General features: G+C 44.9%; 1 protein-coding gene across 3 annotated transcripts in view; it reads right to left on the minus strand.

Moving 5' to 3' along the window:
• Positions 1–22,828, minus strand: part of OLFM2 (olfactomedin 2) — a 170,660-nt gene that overhangs the window by 28,369 nt on the left and 119,463 nt on the right. For 2 of the 3 annotated variants that reach the window (XM_033136633.1, XM_033136617.1), the window contains exon 3: positions 6,950–7,108. In XM_033136633.1, the coding sequence (XP_032992524.1) occupies positions 6,950–7,108 (159 nt within the window). The remainder of the gene's footprint in view (positions 1–6,949; positions 7,109–22,828) is intronic. The other variant, XM_033136626.1, reaches the window with a different exon arrangement.

Genomic DNA, 22,828 nt, shown 5'->3' on the forward strand with positions numbered 1-22,828 from the left:
AATATGGCATGCAAGTGGATTGCAACCCTTGATAGCAAAACCTCACATTTTGGTTATTGCTTCCCCTTTTGCTAAGCTGATATGAATTATCCTCCTCAAGCCATGGATAGAAGTTATTTGTTGCATTAAAAAATAATAATCCAGTTGTGGGGTGGGCACTAGGTGCACTGTCCCCACTGGCGGAGGAAGAGGAGTGTGGGGGGAGTGCACCGCCCCCAGCAGCACGACTCCAGTAGGGTGCCATCGCGGCTGCCCTCCCGCCCTGGGTGCCCCGCCCCTGCAGGCAGCGCGCCCCGTCCCCAGGACGTGCGCCAGCCCCGCCCCCACCCGCTCTCCGCCCCCCAGTGCTGGAGTATGAAGCCCCGCCACTCCACTTTGAGTAAATATGATTCTTAGGTAAATATATCACAAAACAATTTTAAAAAAACCTTCTGAGTTCAGAGAACTGAGATGTGAATGGAGTGGCGGGGGTTGGAGAGAGGGGTGTGTTGCATGTGCCAACAAAACTGGAGTGTTGACTGCGCCCCAGGGCACAGTGATGAGAAGTGACCTTGGGGTGAAAAAGTCATGCAAAAACATACAGTGCTTTTCAGACTGTCTCTCTGTGTTTGTGGTAGGTAGGAATAGAGTCTTATTTTGAACAGGCCAGGCTCCATATCTGGCTGGCCCATTTTGGCTATCCAAGTGGAATATGTTTTTTAGGCAACTGGTCTGGGAGAGAAAGAAGGGGCAAAGATAATGAGAGCACCTACTATCACAAGAACGTGAGCCCTGCCCTACTTAGGAGCACAGGAAGCTGCCAGCTTAGACAGAGTCAGACTATTGTTCCATCTAGCCTAGTACTGTGTACAATGACCAGCAACAGCTCTCAGATTTCAGACAGGGATCTCTCCCAGCTCTACCTGGAGCAGCCAGGAATTGTACCCAGGACCTTCTGCACGCAAAGCAGATGTTGTACCACTGAGCTATAGCCTTACCAAAGGTCTACTCATCTAGGATCCAGTTCCCAACTATGACCAACCAAAAGGTTGGGAGGCTCCAAAGCAGTTATAGCCTTTCCTTCTTGTCCATCCCCTGTTTGCAGACATCTTGCCTTGGAGCATTATGGGTCCAATAGGCTAACATGAATGTTGGCCTTCAACAGACTGATCCTCTTTTTCTTTTTTTAAGCCAAAGACCATCACATCCAGTGTCAGGTGTCTGGTTACCATGTAGTCATGGGAAACAGAATGTGGTTCCACTGGTGTCAGCATGGGTGGGTCAGTAGAATTCATCTGAACAATGGTTTCATGGGACTAGGCCTTGGGCTGGGTCAGCATAGTTGGGCAACTGCTGAGAGCTACAACCTTCTGCCTAGGGATCCTTTCCCTCCTCCTCCTCCTTGCTTTTTCTACCTGTCTATCTGCCCTCTCCAAGCATGTGAGCTGTGCCAAGACCAAGGAGAGAGAGCAGCAGCCTTGCCCTCTCCTTCTACAAACAATGGGCAGTGGTGAGCAATGGTAAGGAGGTGGGCCCAGGGAGGTGCCTGCACCAAGGGCATCTTGACCAGTTCCCCCACCAAAACTGGAGCCAGCACTTGGTGGAGTAGCACTCAGGCTCAAGGGGAAAGCCTGTAGCTCAATGGGTATAGCACCTGCTCTGCAAGTAGAAGGCCTCAGGTTCAATCCCCAGCATCCTGGGAGAGAGTTGGGAGAGAACCTTGCCAGAAATCCTGGAGAGCCACTACTAGCCAGTGTAGAAAACACTGAGTAAATGAATGAATGAATGAATGACATGGCTCAGTATAAAGTGGTTCCCTATGTTCCCAAGGATAGGAAGATAACCCAGGCAAGGGTGGATAGAAAGTGAAAGCAGCAGAGAGATTAGGTTAATGGTGTCTAGGTAGAAAGGATGACCCTGAAGTAGAAGATCGTAAGTCACTGAAGCAGCATAAGCTAGGACTTCAGCGCAGGCTGAGCTGGCAAAATGAGTTTATATAGGTTTAGAGACCAACCAAAAGGCTGAGCTGGGCATCAATCAGGCACTGAAAAACCAGTTCAGGATCTGGAGAAAGGTCAGAAGACACTCTTGCTGACCAGGTCTCCTCTCTTGAGGTGACTTTGTTCAGAGAACCAAGGCCACTATGGACTCCAAGTTCTGGGACCCAAGAAACTGGTAAATTTTTTGTTTCTTCAGCTTGTAAACCACCTTGAGTATTGTAAGATAGAAAGACGGTATACAAATTAAAAATGATGATGATGATGATGGTGGTGGTGGTGGTGGAACATTTCCCCCCACAGAGCTCGGCTTCATCAAGGTGGCCCACTGGTCAAGTGCTAGCCCTGAACTGATCATAACCCAGCATGCACCTGGACCTATCAAATGTTGGCACATGGATCTAGAGGGGAATCATAGACCCTAACAGGCCAGCTGTCTAATCAAGAGACCTTCCAAGGGGCCACCCCCATCCCAGCTGTCTCTGAGACGGCATGGCATTCTCTGGCTCACTTCTGCACTCTCAACCATGCACATACACCAGAGGCCCATTATTCTCAGCAAAATGTCTCTAATCACTCTGGCTGGGGTTGAAAAATTACCAGGAAAGGTAATTGAATGGCAAAGGGCCCAGAATATGGATGGCCTGGGCTCATTTATCAGCAGCACCGATTCCTTCTCACAGGTGCCTGGAGGGAGGCAAAGGGGGCTTGTTGATTCGCTTGGTTTTTTAATTGCAAATGTGATACTCCTCTGGCTGATTCATGAGTTATGTCTGTGAACAGAGAGTACCAAGAGCAACCAGCTCCAAGGCAAAGCAATCAGTTCCCTGGCTCACCTTCTGCAGCATATGCCCTGACTCTGGGGAAAGGCCAAAGTGAAATTGCTCCAACAAGGAAAAATGCTAGTTGCTTCTAAAAGACCCAGAAACAGTCAGTAACCACTTCTGGTGCTATTCAACCACTTCATATCTTTCAGGTGGGCATTTTAAATGTGTTATGTGCAGACATGCATTTGGCAAATGCATGTCTGCAAACAATCAGGTACACTAATCGGAGAACAGTGACTGGCTACCATCCCCCCTCGAGCATGCAATCAATGGTGAATGTGGGTTTTTCTCTGTATAATACACAGAGTAGTCCTATGGCTTGCTAAGCACCAGCCATGAGAACGATAGACATGGACTTGTTCAATAAGGCTGCCATAAGACCGCATAGGAAATTATTTTGGGAGTGAGTCCCATCCAGCTCAGTGGGATTTGCTTCTTAGTAGATGTGATGTGCAAAGAATTGCATTGTAAAGTGGTCTTTTTCTCTGCCACTGACATTGAGCATCCTTGGGGAAGAAAATGAAAATTGGTCGGCTGATTTGCTGCAGTGGCATTCCTTGCCTCAATTTCCGTTTTATTATTTATTTATTTTAATGTATTTTTTATTAAAGATTTCTTACAAAAGTATGTGCAATGTCTCTTTTTTCAAGTTACATTTTCTACAGATCACTTTCATTTGCTGAGACAGCTGCCTTTATAGCTTGGCCTCACTGGACAACTTTTGCCTTTTTACAGTCAGCTTTCCCAGGTTTCTGCTGTCCATGGTGCTGAAGTGCTCAAAGAACTGTGACCAGCATGGCTGTTCCCCTTTTCAGGATGTGGCTGGAGGTGCAGCCTCATTATCAGCCCAAAGAAAGAGGTGTTATGGAACATATACACCTGAACATATTAACTTCCCAGCTGCCTCTATGCAAAGTACAAGTTTCTTTTAAAACTTTATGTTATGTAAGGTTTATCTGATGCTGTCACACTTGACGGTTCAATATGAACCTTACCAGCCACAATACAAACCTCACCAAGGAAACTGGCAAAGGCAGTCTGGAGTCTTAGAGGGATAGCCTATGGCAGCCTTTCCCAACCTGTTGCCCTTCAAATGTTGTTGGACTCCAGCTCCCATCAACTCCAATGGACAGGGGTGATGGGAGCTGTGGCCCAGCAGAGCACAGGCTTTTGCATAAGAAGGCCCCATTTTCAATCCTTGCAGTCAGGTAGTAGATTATGGGAAAGGCACATGCCTGAGACCAAAGCAAGCAGCTGAGAGTCTTAATCTGTAATGCTAGACTAGATTAACCAAAGGTGTGGTTCTTAGGCATGAACCATGACCCTCAACCTTTATTTAAACAATAAGTTTCTAACACTTGTAAGACAGAAGATGAGTCAAAATGCACATATACTATTCTCCACATTGTAATGGTGATTTGTACCATTTCCCCAAAGTCCCAGAAAGCCTTGCCTTCACAACATGCTTTCAAAACTTGGTCCATACCATACCCATCTCTGCTGAGGATGTTCTAAAGCATGGTTTGTTTGTGGCTGGCTCATTCTTTGCTTCTCCTGCATTTCTTTTATTGTTGCACATCAAAGAAAACTCAGATCCTGGAAAACTTTTGATAATCGGTCAAATACTTTGGGCATGGTGTTTCCTGAGCTTGTATTCCTTGACCAAGTGTATGCATGTAGCAATGGGACCCTGAAAGAGCCACTGCCCATCAAAGGAGACAGAACGTAGCTAGATGGACCAAGGGTCTGACAGCTTCATACAGGCTTGTATATATTTATATGTGATGCACTTTGGATTCCCATCCTCTGTGGGTGCACAAAGGCACCTTGGGAATTTCTAAATGCCTTCTGAATTATCCCATTGAGAGGCAGAATGCCTGTTGCTGTCTTGGGGTTTGACACTTCTCCTTGCTGCAAAGTGTAGCTGTTCCTTGAACTCAAGCCTCTTCCCTCTGCACCAAGCTCTCAACTGGGCTCATGGAAGGGGAGCCTGCATTCTCCCTTGCCAATGTGTCCCATTTAAATATATGACCAAGATATGCCAAACAAGAAAACATAAACAACAGTGTATAAAACAGCACCAACACTTTTTCAACAAATTGCAAAAGCACAACTATTTTCAAATCAACCAGATGGGGAGGCAGGGGTATCCTACCTGCCATTCACTACATTTCTACCCAAATTATGTTAAGCAAAACTGGCCTGTCTTATTTTTCTTCCTGCCAGTTGACATTTTTATTTTTTTATCTGCTTCCTTGGTGACAAATGCCACAATATGCAAATTTCACAAATGTTTGCAGTCTGAATTGAAGAATCAATCAATTCAGCCTCATACAAGGAATGCTTGACTGTCAGCCACGATGGCTGTGTTCCACCTCCAGTGTCAGAGGCTGTCTGCTCTTGCACTCAGGTCCAGCTTGTGGGCTTGCCTAGGGGCGTCTGACTGACCACTGTGGAAACTGGATGTTGGCTTTGATGGATCTGTGGTCTGATCCAGCAAATCTTGTTATGTTCTTAAATTCTCAATGGCATGTTACTCCTAACAGTCGATTGTGCAGTTTGCTTCATTTCTCTTTCCAATCTGCCCAGAGCCTAGAATGACTTGTTTATTTTTTATTTTTTATCTATTTATGCATTGAGAGGTGTTTTTCGTTTCCATTTTGGATAAGTCAGTCTACTTCTGCTTCTTCCAAAAAGAAATGGCAGCTGGGCTATTTTCCATCAATGCTTTGATAGAAATCACCACTCCATTTCTGCCCTCTTCATTCTCTTTTAATCAATCACTTTATTATGACCAATTTGTGCAGCACTTGGTCATTCCCCCAAACTGCCACCTCACACTCCAGCAGCTGCTGAGTAGGAACCATGCCCAGTTTGCCCCTTCCTCTTTTGCCACATTTCTTCTCACTGTCCCCTGATTTCCCAGCAGGGGTGCCTGGGCTGTACTCCTGCTCCATTGGCTGGGTTACCAGCAGCCCTTGGGGCCCCACTGCCTACACACTGTGACTAAAACCAACCAAGCTGTTGGCTGCTGCTCTGATATTTAATCAGTGCCTTGGCTGCTGCAGCTGTCAGGCTCAAAGCCGCACAGCTCATGCCTCTATCTCCTTTGGCTACACTGCAATATAAAGCATATTTTGTGTTATTTTCACTATTGTATGCACTGGTATGCATAGATATGCATTTATGTTCAGAGAATTGCATAGCAAATATTTGGAGAAGTGCAAATTTCAATGCATGCAATGGAGTAGCCTCAGGTGGCTGTGAAACTGAGTCAAAAGGTGTGTTTATTCCTTCTTCCACCTGCTTTCCTACTCAAAATCATTCCCCTCCTAAGCTACAATGGGGAGGGGAATACATACAGGTGAAACTCGAAAAATTAGAATATCATGGAAAGGTTCATGTCTTTCAGTAATTCAACTTAAAAGGTGAAACTAATATATGAGATAGACTCATGACATGCAAAGCGAGATATGTCAAGCCTTTATTTGTTATAATTGTGATTATTATGGCGTACAGCTGATGAGATCCCCAAATTAACAATTTCAACTTTGGGGTTTTCATCATCTGCACGCCATAATCATCACAATTATAACAAACAAAGGCTTGACATATCTCGCTTTGCATGTCATGAGTCTATCTCATATATTAAACTCCAGTAGCTAATGAAAACAATTGCTTACATAAATGGACTTTTCCACGATATTCTAATTTTTTGAATTTCATCTGTAATGTGCTTTTTTCTGCTTAGTACCAGTCTAACTAAAGAGGGAAGGCTGGAAGTTGAAGGCTGCAAGCTGAATTTATTCCTCTTTGTTATTGTATTCTTCCCCAATGGGGAAATTGCATCCCTCTGAATGTGTCTTGACTCTAACCCCCCATCAGCCCCCAGCATGTCCAATGGTAAGGGATGATGGGAGCTGTAGTCCAACAACTTCTGAAGGGCCACACCTGCTTCCATCAGGCATATGTGATAAACACCACCCAACACCTTCTCATTCTCAACTGGCTTTCAAACAGCAACATTAGCAATTAAAATAATACTCTAGGAACCCACCAGCATCAGAAAACCAGTCCACAAACAATGTGCCTCCAGAGATAGTGACTATGTAGATCAGGAAGGACTTGGCCAAGCAGAAGAGTTACCTGGAAACTTTTGGCATTCAGATTTTTCTGACTCTCTGTGGCCACTTTCAGCCTGGAGTCCAGCCCCTTTATTAGCGACTCAGTATTGCGAACATACTGCAGGTCCCGATAGGTCCGAAGGTCCAGCACCTCCATGGACTGGGAGATGTTTTGCACCTGCTCAATGAAAAAAAGGAAAGGAAACTTAAGACACACCACCTAAAGGATGGTCAGATTGCAGAGTATTATACACGGGATTAGATAGAGGAGCTCATGGTGGTGGAGGTAACCAGGGAGTGGGTCTTCTTCTTGAAGGTATCCCTGACATAAGAATCAGGAACCCAGGGTAGACATTTTGATTCCATTATGTTTCAAATATTAATGGTACTTAACCTTTAGAAAGATAGAATGCATCACTGACATTTTATAACATTTTTAAACCCCTGTGGTCTCTAGGCTATAAAGAAGAAACCCCTCTAACCCTGAAAGTGGCACAAATGGTCATTAAAGATGTTCTAGTTAGTATCAGGGTGTAAATCCAAAATTCTCCTTGAAGCTTCCTGAGAAAGCTCAGGGAAGAAGAGAAGTGAGATAGAGACAGAAATGTCAACAATCCCATCAAAGGTCTGGTTGCTAAGGAAACACTGATAAAGTAGGACATTTGAGACCCAAATGGCCTGGGCACCTGGGGCACCCCAAGGTAATTGTGGGGGAGCAGATTGGAGCCATACATGTTTATACATGACCTGCAAATTTCTTGATGTATGTAGAAGAATGTTTGAGGTTTTAGGACTCTTTGTTTGCTGTATTTGAACTACAGCATAAGCCTTGTTCTGATTTGCCTCTAGGCAATCTTTTCTAACTGGTTCTGTTGAGCAATTGGTTGGCAAGACTGACCTATTGCAATAGTTAATAAACCGGGTTGCTAACTGGATCTGCTGTTGCTTGCTGTAATTCTCTGGGTTCTGTGTTTTACTTAAGAGGTGTCCCCTCAGCTCAGCATGGGTAGGCAAACTAAGGCCCGTGGGCTGGATCCGGCCCAAGCGCCTTCTAAATCCATTGGACTCCAATTCAATGGAATGTGTGTGTGTGTGTGTGTGTGTGTGTGTGTGTGTGTGTGTGTGTGTGTATATATATATATATATATATATATATATATATATATATATATAGTCCAGCCCCCCACAAGGTTTGAGGGACAGTGGACCGGCCCCCTGCTGAAAAGGTTTGCTGACCCCTGCTCTAAAGAGATCAGAATGGCCAACAAAAATTAGGGAGATCGCTTTGAATGCAAAACTCGTGAGGTTTTCGTGTGTGCACACTTTTTAAAATCTAAGCAAAATGAGCAAGAAAATAATTGTCTAGAAAAGTGGTCCTTATTTATTGACTGCTGTAATGAAGATGACCACAATCATATCCAATCTTGTGTCTCTGCCTGAATTCTATACTTTAAAATATTATGGCCACAATCCTGTGGTCTTAAAAAGAGATCATCCCATATATTCTGTATTGTATGTTGCTGCTATATTTTTAAAAGCAATTTGGGGTGCAAATGTTCAGGTGCCTCTGCTGGAACTTGCCATTTCCAGCCATGAAGTCAACAATACAGCATATAGATGAAGAAGAAGAGTTTGGATTTGATATCCCGCTTTATCACTACTCAAAAGGAGTCTCAAAGCGGCTAACATTCTCCTTTCCCTTCCTCCCCCACAACAAACACTCTGGGAGGTGAGTGGGGCTGAGAGACTTCAGAGAAGTGTGACTAGCCCAAGGTCACCCAGCAGCTGCATGTGGAGGAGCAGAGACGCGAACCCGGTTCACCAGGTTACGAGTCCACCGATCTTAACCATAACACCACACTGGGGATGAGGGGACCTGCTGCCCTCCAAATCCTGTTGGACTCCAATTCCCATCAGTCCCAGCCAGAATAGCCAATGGCCAAGGATGATGGGAGCTGGAGTCCAGCAACATTTGGAGGGCCATAGGCCCCCATCCCCCAGCATCAATCAACAGACAGAATGCATGAATATGAAAAGCAAAGGCAAGCCAGGTCCCTCCATTCACGTATTCCTCAGCACCTCTGTCACATTACAGACTGCAATTGATTTACAGTCTTGGTTCGGCAGACATACAGTGGAGTCTTCTCTTCTGGGACTTGAGCTGGAACTGGCAATCTGGTGCACCAGCTGGAATTCAAGCTCCTTTCCCCTGCTTTGCACCCATGAAATATGAATGATAATGTTACCAGGCTGAGTTGAATACTTATTAGAGTTGGGGCTGGGTAGAGAGGAAAAATAAATAAGCCACCAAAGCTGATCTTTTAAAGTGAGGTGGCTGAGTAAAGCTGCCCTCGATGCAAGGTGGGGTGGGGTAGGAGCCTTCTCTGTATGTAGACTCATCCCATCCAAGGCCTTTAGGAGAGGGGCAACACACTCACATCTGATAGAGCTGTATTATTCACCAGTCCCTCTGGAGTCTGCTGATGAGGAAGGGGAACACACTGGTCTCAAAAGCAAGCTAGCCACCACCTGAAGTGTGAGGCTGCCACTAAACCAGGAGCTGTGCATTAGTTCACCTCTTGTCCATGATGTCATGTTCTGGGTTCCACCCAGATCAGTGTGCCCTACATTAGTGATGGGGAGCCTGAAGCCTTCCAGGTGTGGTTGGACCACAACTCCCAACATCTCTGGCCATTGGCCAACCTGGCTGGGGCTGATGGGAATCGGAGGAGCCTACCAACTTCTGGAGGACCACAGGCTTCCCATCCCAGAGGTAAAACGTGAACCAAGCAACCTCCTTCCTCCCTAGATGAATACACCTCTCTTTGCCTGAGATGTGTGTTTTTAGGGCCCCACTCTTTTCACAACTGTTTTCAGCTTTTGTTGCTCTGGGATCTGCTGGTGAAGGGCAGGTAATAAATGTAATTAATAATGATATTGGTGATGATAATAGATGGAGTCAGCCTAGCTGAGGGGAAGCAAGCTTGAACAAGAACCCCCTTAGGAAGGCAGATGTGTGCAGCAATGGGGTCTGCACTCTCTCAAGAGGGAGATTTTTCTCTTGTGCTTTCTTGGAACTTTCAACAATCTATAAAATCAGCAATCACATCACTTGTTGTCCCAGCTGGATATCAGCTTCCACCATCCCTGACCACTGGCCATCCTGGGAGTTGGAATCCAGCAACATCTGGTGGGCCACAGGTTCCCCTCCCCTTATCTGCATCATTGGCTGCTGGTGGCAGATGGTGTGGAAACTCAGAACATCAAGGCATGGTGTGTGTGTGTGTGTGTGTGTGTTGCAGGTGGGGAGAAACAAAGGCCCCATGGTGGGTATGATTCCCGTCTGTTGCCGTGGCTGAGTGGTTAGAGAATTGCCCTGTGCTGCTAGTGGTGTGTCCGAGTCCTGGGAGCTCCCTCTTTTTCCTCCAAGATGACTAGTAATACAAAAGGCAAGTGGAGTCATGCTTCTCCTTTCTCTTAGTGGAGCTCAAACTCATGCCTGCTTCTTCCCAACCCCACGTCCTATGCAGGGAGCTGCTGTGGTTAGTGTGTAACTGTGGTTTAACTTGTCGCCTGACCTGCTCCCTTGTCAAAAGAGCGGTTTTCCTTGGGCTGTGTGTACTTTCTGTATGTCTCCTACCCAAAGAATCTATGCAGCAGGTCTGCATTGAGTGGCTTCTCATTTCCTTACATGCAGTGTTTTTTTCTGGGGGTACGCAGGGGTACACATACCCCTAAACATTTTGTGAATCTTTATACTTTTGTCCACTTACTGTATTTATTTTTCCAGATTTGAACTACAAAATGATGATTTTCTTAAGTCAAAATGAGAGTACCCCTAAACATGCTTATTATTATTATTCGGGGAAAAACCACTGCCTACGTGTATTTTGCTACACAATGTTGGTTGTGAGCGTCGTAAAGGGACTCTTGAATCCCTGCCTGGGGACTTTGCAGGAATGGGGCCATAGCAATAGGGGCACTTAGGAATTGGGGATGCAATAGGGGCACTTAGGAATTGGAATGTGGCTTGTGCAATTCAGGTGTGCTTGGGGGGGGGTCCTTATGGTCATGAGCTCACTGACTCCAATCTCATGTCTGTGTTGTCACATGCAGAAACAGACAACATGTCTGTGTTGTCAAAGGAAGAAACTGGCCATCACTTTGTGATCCACTATCAGGGAGGGCAGCCACAAGTAAGCAATGTGGATTTTATGTGATCAGACTCTATGATCAGAAACAATTTTGTGAATCTGCATATAAGAATTTAAACTGTTTTATTTTGTTCTGCTGGCCATGCCTCTGGATCTAGGAGAAATGCAGACCCCTAAAGCCCTGACCCTCAGTCCTGTTTGCACATATGCACCCTATGCATTGGCATCCAGTGTTGCCCACCACTTGGCAAGCTTATCTCTGCAGATGCAGATCCCAAACTCCCAAAATATTGTTTTATAAAGAGCACAGTTTAGCAAGAATCTCCACAATCCTCAGCCTGAGCTCTCCTAGCAACATGATCTCAGTAGCTTCCCTGATCTAAAGAAAGACATGTTCACATTCAGTGTAATCAATGGGGAAATTAGTTATGTGACTGACCTAAGTCTCATTGCATTCGAATGGGACTGAACTGTGACTAATCTTCTCTAGATGGGGGCCAGGAAATCAAGTGACCTTGGAGATGCCAGCTTGAATAGGTTTGGCATTTTAAATTCCGACAAACAACAAAGTAATCTCCATGGTCCATTGTGACCTTCTGGTCTATGAAGTGCTAAATCAATACTACTCCATTCACTTCCCCAAACAACAATTGATGGAGTCCCTCTTGCCATTCCAGAATATGTCCAGACTCCGCAGCTGCTTTCATTAGAGAATTTGCCAAAGGTGCTCACTGTTCTGCCAAAGGACGAGAGGCATCAAAATGGCACAAAATGGCAAGTCAGATCAGACACCTCCATATCTGACTCCTGCCAAGTTGTGCATCCTTTTGGAGGGGTTTGGCTTCTATTACCAGAGAATAATCTCATCTGTGGGACTTGGCCCAAAACATCAAAGGAAACCAGGTCCTCTGATAGGTTGGCAGATTTTGCACTTCTGCAACTCCAAAACCAACTCAAATGTTTGAATGCCTTGGTTCTCTCACCTCCTGGTGGCATAGGTGAAGGAGGAAACCCAAACCCCTCTGATCCCCAAATAACCCAGGACTGTATTCCTCCCAAGCATCAGTTCCTTTCCCATCTCGTCACACGTGGCAGCACAATGTCCATAGCCCCAGGTTAAGAGTCATTGCGTGAAGATATTTTGCAAATGCAATTTGCTTGCTCAATGGCTGTGTGTGGTGTCTCGGCTGGCGTGTCAGCCAACTGCACCAGTTCCAGCTGAACAAACAGCTAGCAGAGTTAGTTGCAGCAGTGTGGGCACGGATGACATCCCTGGCAGAAGACATACCTACTGTAGATCTAGAGCCCAGATTTATGTAGAACATTGTCAAAACAGTTGCAAGTTCAGGGAAGTATTCCAACAGCAGTCTTTAGGTTCTTATGCTTGTAAAGGCTCTTTTATCTGCCTGATATTGCAACTGAATAGTTTCCATTTAAGTCATAGTTGTTTAGGGTTGGATTCAGCTAAATAGTTGCACTAGCAGGAACCAGCATGAGTCCCACTAGTGCGATGAGGCATTTCTCCCTCTCCTCTTGTCCCTCCACCCCACCCCAAATTGGCTTGGGGTGGGGGTGGGGTGGGAGAACCCCCAGAACAATGATCAGGAGGAGAGGAGATCATTCTGACTGGCAAGCAGAAATTCTCGCATTGTTGAAACAATCAAATTTGTGTGATGTTCAATTCCATCCATGCATTTGTCAACAACACTGAGTTAATGTAAAAAACAAACAAAAAAACACCACCCTGAAATTAAGGGTTATTGTTTCTAATGCATGGGTACAAATATACAATGATTATACCTGGGTCTCTATTAATAGATCCTTCCACACGCCCCCATGTTACTTCCTATGGCATGTGCTAAGACATCATTTTCAGGCTCTTTCTCCTTTAACTCAAAATATCTTGTGTGCATTAATGGCTGAATGAACATATAGTACTTATTGTATTGTTTAAATCATGATTTCCACCATGATATGGTGATTTAGCCCCTGGACTCTTGGGTGTGCAATCAACATTAATGGGAGTCCGGATTTTGACTTCTCTGACATTTTAGTCAAATGCAGGGTCATTATATAGAGTGTTGTTGTGTTCATACCACTTGTCCTCATGGGGATGGGGGGATAGGGAACCTGCGGCCCATCATATGAACATTCTACTGAGGCAGACCATTGGTACACTGAGTTCAGTATTTTAACAAGGACTGGCAGGGATTAACCCAGGTTTCAGGTGAGAAATAAGGATTCAAAATGGGACCTTCTGAAAGCAAAGCAGATGATCGACCACTGAGCTACTGTAGTCCTCTTCTTGCAGATGTTGTTGGGACTCCAACTCCTATAAGCCCTGACCATTGGCTAAGCTGGCTGGTGCTGATGGGAGCTGGACTCCAACAATATATGAGAGGCCTCAAATCCCTCATCCCTGGGTTCTCCATGAGAGTAGATTACTGGAGATCATGAGTGTGATTTCTGGCATGGACTCAACATGGAGCCCCCCAGATAATAACTTCACAGCCACAAGTTCTGAATAAATCAGAGGTCAGCAACCTTAATCAGAGAATGGGCTGGTCAACGCTCCGTCCGTCGGATGGGTCAGAGCGTGTGTGCACACGCGCTCATCCAGGTTGGAGGAGTGCCCATGCCCGTGCAGACACACTATTTCTTGTGCTCCTCTGACCCAGAAGTGTGCTGGAAATAGTGTGTGTGCATGCACACGGGCATGGGCATGGGCACTTCTCCATCCCGCATGCATGTGCACACACTATTTCCGGCGCACATCCGGGTCGGAGGGGCGCCCATGCGCATGCGTACAAGCGCCATCAACCCAGAAGTCGGTCCCCGTGCTGTGCTGTGCCGTGCTGGTAAGAGCGGGGGGGCGGCAGGGGTCGCCATGGCCCGGTTAGACAAGCCTTGTATGCCACTACCAGCCCATGGGCCTTAGGTTGCTGACCCCTGGAATAAATGATTCCACTGTCAATTCAGTTCAGAAGCCCTATTGTCATTAATAGCTATCAATAAATTTGGCTGATTTGCATTCCTCAGGAACCTAACAGAAATTTATATAATGTGAATGATATGGTAGCAGAAATTTATACAGTGGTACCTCAGGTTACAGACACTTCAGCTTACAGACTCCTCTAACCCAGAAATAGTACCTCAGGTTAAGAACTTTGCTTCAGGATGAGAACAGGAATCGCGTGGCGTGGTGTGGTGTGGTGTGGCGTGGTGTGGCGTGGCGTGGCGTGGCGGTCGCGGGAGACCCCATTAGCTAAAGTGGTGCTTCAGGTTAAGAACAGTTTCAGGTTAAGAACGGACCTCCAGAATGAATTAAGTTCTTTACCCAAGGTACCACTGTATATACACATAAATATAAACACAGAGAGAGAAGTACACATATGCAAGCATATGTGCAGGAACACATTTTCTTGTTACAAGCCATGCACATTCTTGTGTGCGAGTAATTTACAGGAATTGGCTCGGTTGTGACAAAGAAATGCCCCCTCTCTGCTGGATTTCTTTTGTTCTTGCACAGATCATACAAACTTGTGTCTGCACGGTAGGTTACCTCCATGGTGTTTGGTGCAGGTGTCACTTTGCTTACATTGCATTTGCATGTGGCAATTGCTTTCGTCCTCCTGGTGCTTCTGCATTTTTGCTTTCACAAACCATGCTTCAGTTGGCACATATAATATATATACAAAATCCCTATTGTCTTGAATGTACATTCAGCTAAATCCACCTTCTTTCCTCTAGCCTTCACTGATCCATGTTAAAGAGTGACAGAAGTAATGGTCTCAATGCAGGATGAGTGGGAATCTCAAGGTACAGATGTGGCCCTTTGGGCCTTCCTCCCTTGGAACTCTCTTCAAGCCAGCCCCCTACCCAGCCACATCCCCTCCTCAGCCTTGCTTCACATCTGCAATGAGTATTTTCATTGGGCTGAAATGTCTCCTTGAACCCTGACAATGCCTCATTGCATGGACAGAGGGTAGAGAGGGGTGTCCGAGTGTGTTTAGAAACTAGACTCCTGTACAAAGGAAAATATTAATTGTTCTGCCCACTTGTGCCTCTGGTCTCACACACCACTGGCATGTGGCCCCTGGAAAATTGATAAGATAGGAATTCAGTCCTTAAGCTGGAAAAGGATACCCACCCAATGCCCTTGGGCATGGCCAGAAGGCATGTGATACATGGTCTAGGTTTGCATGCAATGCTAAGCCAAACCATGGGTTAGCATGGATGTCCAAGTGTGCAGGTTTCCAGAAAGGAGATTGCAACTGCATGTGCTGCTCCTTCTCTTGGTCCTCCTGCTACCATGACACCTGGGGTGAAACCAAGGCATAGGTTGTCTTAGTATTCAGTGCAAAGTGGATTACAGTGGCCTTACTGTCAAAGCCCAGACAGGAGACTGCCCATCCATGCCACTTTGAGTTCCATCATGGGAGAAGTACAGGAAATAAATGTAAGAAAGGAAGGAAATGGGTTTCTTAGTACCACTTGGGAAAGTGCCCACAGATGCCTAAATGGGCCTCCCTACATCCCTTTGACCCTCATCACCTCCTTTCCTTCTCTCATTTCTGAATCAACTCTTCATTTCTTGGCTTCCTATTTGGAGTGGATTTTGGCTACTTTGCAAGCTTTGCAACCTTAAATATCATTTATTCCATTACACTCGGAGACCAGCCCTCTTACCCTCTGCTGGGGTTGCAGAGCATATTTAGGGCAATTATGTAAAAATTGCCAGAAACAGGCCTTCCTCAGCACATTCAGCATTCAAAAACAATGGCGTTCTCTCAACTTACTTCCAGTGATTATTTGCTTTATTCCACCACAAACACCCTAAGTCACTTAAGTGTACGTTCCTTTACCCAAACCAGGCACTTTCCTCGCCTTTCCCAGCTTTTTCAATTTCATCCAGCATAGGCAGTAAAGTAATTTTATTTTGGGGGCTTTAAAGAGACTAGATTGCAAGCAGTGTTCTTTCAATGGTTATTTATTTATTAACATGGCCCCCGCTGGTACTTTATGGCTATGGCTGGGGCCTCTGAAAGGAGCTATTTAAGAGGCATTTTGCAGCATGTTGTAATAAAAGTTTAATCAGTTTCCAGCCTCCCTTTTCTTTCTTTCTTTCTTTCTTTCTTTCTTTCTTTCTTTCTTTCTTTCTTTCTTTCTTTCTTTCTTTCTTTGTGTATAAGCATGCACACTTGTGTACCAAAAGCCAAGACAGAAAGACAGGATCCCTTCTGTGATACAGACAGGAAACAAGCAGTCATTAAAACACACAAACAAATGTCTAAAGTAACAACAACTTGAAAGTGACCTTGAAATCCATATTGGTGGCAGAGGACAAGGCTGAATTGCTTGTTTTGTGTCCAAGCCTTTTTGGAGACGCTAAAACAAGCTTTATTTCAACTGGGAATCCACACTCCCCGCCCCCCCCCCAGCACCTGAGGCTATTTGATTGCCAAGGTGCCACCCACAAAGGAAGAAAACCACCATGTGCAGAGAGAGCACCTGTCCCCAGTAAATGCTGCACCTGCAGATAGAGTCCCTCTTTCACAGAACAATTCGAGGTGCAAGAAACTCTTGTCCCCTTTTCCAGCTGGCACCCTGTCGAAAGGCCATCAGTCCCAGGTGGAGCTTCTAAGAGCTGGTTTTGATTCTTGTTCCTTGGGAGCCACTGTATCACTTTGGAAAAGTACAATCACCCTGGGCCTTAGCAGCTTTAGGAGGTCATTGCCTCCCCTCTTGCATTCCTGCCTCCTGTGATTGGTCCCTGACCCAATATCACTTCTGAAATATACTTGGAGTCGTGTAGTGATTTCAGGCTCTTTATTGCAGATCATAAAACAGTGAATGAATTCCCCCCCCCCAAAAAAAACCCTCAGGCTTTATATACATTCTTTACACAATGAGTCCCGTCTGATTGGCTGATTCTGCTTCCCTCCTGGATCCTGATTGGGCTGCTCCTGCAGGCCAATCAGGTTGTTGCATTCTAGGATCCTGCCTGCCTATTGTTCTAGGATCCAAGCTTAGTACATAACAAAAAATCCTAAAATATCCACAATTAGTAGTTTGAATGACTACAGACCAGTTGCATTGACTCAGATTATCATGAAGTGTTTTGAGAAACTGGTACACAGTCACATTATTTCCTGCCTTCCATCGACTTTTGACAACTACCAGTTTGCATACAGGGCAAATAGATCCACGGAAGATCCTATCACTACTACTCCCCCATGCTGCTCTGTCCCATCTGGAGCAGCCGGGGAGTTATGCGAGGCTGCTGTTCGTGGATTTTAGCTCTGCTTTTAACACTATCCTCCCCCATAGACTGGTGTCCAAGCTAGAGGCGATTGGACTTTCTAACTCCAGTTGTCTCTGGGTTTTGAACTTTTTGTCAGATCGTTCTCAGACTTTTTGTCAGATCGTTCTTTGTCAGATGCATCCCCCAGAAGATTGGCCAAGGGTGAATGCAGTCTTCAGACCAAAAACAAAAATTAAAATTAGCCCGTCCAGATCTATTGCTTGAGTGCACTATGGAATTCCAGAGCCGGTCCCTGTCAAGCAGCTGATTTTGGGTGCTGCTACAGGGCAGCAAGCTATGATTAAATTTAATTTAACTCTGATCATCTGCACATGCCACTCATTCTGCTACATAAAATGTAATGGTTTTGTGTTATAAAAGTGATGTTTAAAGAGGCACAAACTGTGATGGAAATAAATGGCTTTTTAAAAAAGGAGGGCGGTGTCTGTTTTCGTAGTCTGAGTTGTGGAGGAAGAGACATCACTCATGTTTTCTGCCTCATGCACCCAAATGGCCTGGGCCAGCCACGGGGACTTCTCTGTGTAAACAAGAGGTGAGGACTGAGGGGGTCGAGGACATCAACCTTGAATCATCATCGGCATTTAAGGCATCCTGATGGTGTAAACAATGCCAGGGTGACCCATCTGCACGATTCCTCTGAATTGGTAGCAGCTCAAGCTGAGCTCTCTGCTGTGCAGATCTATGAAGAAGGCAGCTTCTGACCCATCCCTCTTCCCTTCCAGGTATTTCAATCCTTGCCAAGGTCAGGCAGCGACTTCACTGTCACCTGAGCCCTGCTGGTGCTCAAGGGAAGATTTATAGCTATGTTGTGCTGCATCATCAGGAGGTACAGTTTTTCTCACTACTCCCTGCTGTGAAGAAATGCCTCTCTGACTTTCTCCAAGGAGGGCTGTGCGTGTCATCTCAAACGATTTCTCTTGGGCTAGACAAAAGCAACTGCACACAGCTGCCTTTTGCTCAGGCTCGATCTTCTACCACAACTACTACCCACACCCCTACCTGAGAGGAGCAGTTATTAGAGAGCATTTCTCTCATCAGTACCAAAATGCAGCAGCAGACAAGGGAAGGGTCCGTACCTGGTGCCTTCAAGCAAATAGATAACTTGTGACTGACTCTCCAGCTGCTGCTGAACTCCAATCTCAGCCAGCATGGCCAATGGCCAGACATGATTGGAGCTGCAGTCCTGCAACATCTGGGGGGCTGCAGGTTCTCCACCTCTGAAATCTGGCAAGATTTGTGTCTTCAGAAGGGGTGGCCCCACCTGAAAATTTCATTCAATTCTACCCTAAATGTTACAGAAGTTCACTTTTTTAAAAATGCAAAAATGCCCCTGGGCCTATTTGCCCGTAATATGGCAGGAGCAAATATGCCTGCAAACTTCATCCACTTCTGCCAAAAGAGAAAAAAACATATAGCTGCTTTTTTATCTCCTGATAGTAAATAGTGAGGAGAGAACACTTACGACCCCTGGATAAAATCAGGCAGCCTCTGAAAGTCCATAGCAGCCTCTCCCAGTTCCTAATAATCTAAATAAAGTGTTCCAAAAGGATCTCCTGCTCTTGCCCTGCTCTATATGAAATGCTTTCTCTGTTACTTCTCTTTTCATGAAGATAACGTGCTTTAAAACAAAAGCATTTGCATCCACAAGAATTAAAATGAATATTTTGTCATGATTTCACTGAGAGAAATAGGAGTGGCAGCAGCAGAAGAGAAAAAGGAACAAACAAATTAGAAGAAAAGAAAAAGAAAAGATGTTACAGGGAGGGAACAAAGTATTGAATGTATTGACATTCAGCACAGAGAGTGTGTGGAAAGCAGAAAGAACTGGCTGCAGAGAACACGACACAGCTCTTTTTATGATGAAGCTAACACGTACAGATTGAAAGGGAGGAAGAGAAACAAGGTGTGCATTAACGAGAAAATAGAATCACTTTTGTTATTCCCTGATATCTTAGCTACAGCCAGAAGGTTCCTTCAGATAGGACACTTCTGGCTATTATGTGAAATAAGGCCTGACATGTGAGAGTGAGACATCTCACCAAATTATGATTTATAGTTGTGGGGTGGGGTGAATATGTATGTATGTAAGTATGTATGTATGTATGTATGTATGTATGTATGTATGTGTACACACACACACACACACACACAATAATAATAATAATAATAAAAGGAATAATTTGGCTGGTGTGTAAGCTGCACCCTCTCCTAGGGAAGGGGAAAACTTGCCACAGCCTTCCAGACTGTCTCCATCACTTCCAAACTAGACTCCTGCAAATGCCAGGGCACAATTCAAATGTTGGGCACTGACCTTTAATGGTCTGAGTCCAAGATAACTAAAGTACCGACTACTCCTATATGCTGAGATCATCATGAGAGGCTCTCTTTCTTTTACAAGCCAGTGTGGTGTAGTGGTTAGAGTGTTGTACTAGGAGCAGGGAGACCAGGGTTCAAATCCCCACTCAGCATGAAGGTCCCTGGGTGACCTTGGGCCAGACACAGCCTCTCAGCCTAACCAACCTGGCAGGGTTATTGTGCACTCCACCTTGAGCTCCATGGAGGAAAGGTGAGATATGGATGTAATGAATAGATGCTTCTCTGTTAGATAGGTAGAAAAAGGTGGCAGAAACAGGAGACATATCACAAGTGATGCTTAGGGTCAGGAACATTCTCTCCAGAAAAGCCCATCTAGTCCCCTTCCTTTTAGACACCAAATGAAAGCAATTCTAATTTAGCACATCTCTGGAAAGAAGGGGAAACAATGGCTTCAGGAAGCTGTTCTACAGTTTTTCATTTGCATGATTTGCTTATTTCTTTATTAACCTCAGGTAGCATAATTAATGGTCAGTGATTATGGCAGATGGAGTCCAGCAACACCTGTAGGGCCACAGGTTCCTCACCCCCTGCTATGCACACTTACCTGGCAAGAAGTCCAGCTGAACTCAATGGAATCAGAATTGTAGCATTGAAAGGGACCATGAGGGTCGTCTAGTCCAACCCTCTGCAATGCAGGAAACTTTTGCCCATTATGGGGCTTGAACCCACAACCCTAAGATATATGGTTACTTACTTCTGAGTACTTGACCTGCAGATAATTGTGCTGTTTCATCTGCTGCAGCAACAAGAAATCCACGTGGCACCTTAAAGACTAGACACCACTTAGTATAATCTGTCTTTTGACTAATTAAAAAGATGCTTCAATTAATCAGGCAGCATGTTTTTAAAAACACTGCCACCTTTAATTTAAGTACTTAGTACCTTCTTAGAATGTACCTTCTTAGAAGAGGCATTTCTCCTCCTTAGGAAGGGAAGAAGTTGCCTTTTGCAAGGTCTGGCCACTGCTCAACATTAGTGGGGGATGGGGGACGGGACTTTGACCCTCTAGATAACAACTCCCATCAGCTCCTACAGTTATGGTCAATGACCTGGGATGATGGGAGTTGTAGTTCAGCAACATCTGCAGGACCAAAGGCTCCCCAAGCCTACTTTCCACTTACTGCCAGTAGACCTCCAAGGTTTCAGGCAGGCTCTTTTCCAGCCCCTACCTGGAGATGCTGCTGCTGAACATGGAACCTTCTTCAGGCAAAGCATAGGCTCTTCCACTAAGCTATGGACAATCCTCTCTCTCTCTCTCTCTCTCTCTCTCTCTCTCTCTCTCTCTCTGGAGTGACTTTTCTGAGATGGTGCCTTCTGTGACACATACTCACATCATCTAAAGCACAAAGCTTGTTTCCCCCCCTTAGAACAATGGCTTTATTCATAGGCAAATGAATGCAGATGGAGGCAATTAAAACTCATGCAATGAATCAACTGAGATCTCTTAGAGTTATAAACTAACTAAGTGCTAAAAGGTTAAAACAAATGATGAAATATAAAAATGCGAAAAAGAAAAGGCAACGTTATTTTGGGGCAGTGGGAGAGGAGAGGGCAGGAAAATGTTTGAGGAAAAACAGGAGGTCTCTCCGGTACTGATAATCTGTGGTGGGGGCATTGCAGACTTGTGAATAATAATAATAATAATAATAATAATAATAATAATAATAATAATAATAATAATTTATTTATACCCTGCCAATCTGGTTTGGTTTCCCCAACTGGACTGGACTGGGCTGTCACTGGGGTACGGGGCATCTTCAGCTTTGCTGCATGGAAGATCACAATCCTTGCTCTTTGAAGATCACTACAATTTCCTTCCTTAAGACCAACCACATTCAGAGGTCCATGAAAGGCTTCTGCATTAACATGCAACTACTGCATTTTGCTTGCTATAATAATAATAGTAATAGTAATAATAATAATAATAATAATAATAATAATAATAATAATAATAATTATTATTATTATTATTATTATTATTATTATTATTATTTGTACCCCCGCCCATCTCATGAGCTGGCCAAACAAAATCCAATTGGACACTTCATACAACCATCCCTCTAGTTAGGCCCGTTCCCTGCAGTTGTCATGCACACAAGAATTCTGGGGGGCTGTCCTTTGGAGTTGCAGCTGTCCCTCTTTCCGCCTTCTAATCTAATACACTGTGATGTGAGTCGGGTTTAACACATTAAGAATCAGGCTGAGATTACAACTAGGATTAAAAAATATCAGTAAAAGCCAGGATAAAGCCAATGTGCTGTATCCAGGGCTTTGTGAGCCATAAAAGGTTTTAAAAGGCAATTTAGAGGGGGGGGGGAGAAATAGGTATATTTAAGGCAAATCCTATGTTTCTCATAAAACAGGGAAGGGGTGGGAGAGGGTTGGCATGAAACAGCTCAAAGAACTGGCTATTTGGAAGTCACCATGTCTCCTTGCTTTCTATGCCTCCACTCTAAACTCAATTCTTTCGGGATCAATAAAAACCCATGAAAAATGGAATCGAAATAGCTAGAGGTGCTTGTGGGGATAAGAACTAACACCCTTCCCTGTTAAGGATGAAAATTAATTCATACAACACCATCCTGAAAAGAAAAGAAAAACCCCTCCAATAATGTATTTTCCTAAATAGTATGCTAACTGGATACCAAATACCCAGATTCTGATGGTACATTCTTGAGATTTTCTGAAACTCCTGGAGGGAGATCTACAGTACAGGAAACGTTTAGAACACTTGAGAAGGGTAGAGATCAGTGGTAGAGCATAAACCTTGCATGCAAAACATCCTGGGTTCAATCCCAGGCATTGCCAGGTAGGGCTGGGAGAGACCCATGTCTGAAACCCTGGAGACCCACTGGGGAATACACTGCCAGTCAGTGTGGGCAGTGCAGAGCTAGATGGACCAATGCCTGATTCAGTATGGCAGCTTCCTATGTTCATAAAGTGGTTCAGGCATGGCTTCCCAATGCACCTTGAGGCACTTTGCCCTCAGTGGCCCATTGGATCTTGGCCTGGACTAGTGAGGCCAGTTGCACTTCAACTAAATTTC

This window comes from Lacerta agilis, chromosome 2 (genome assembly GCF_009819535.1).
Source record: "Lacerta agilis isolate rLacAgi1 chromosome 2, rLacAgi1.pri, whole genome shotgun sequence".
Lineage (NCBI taxonomy): Eukaryota > Metazoa > Chordata > Lepidosauria > Squamata > Lacertidae > Lacerta > Lacerta agilis.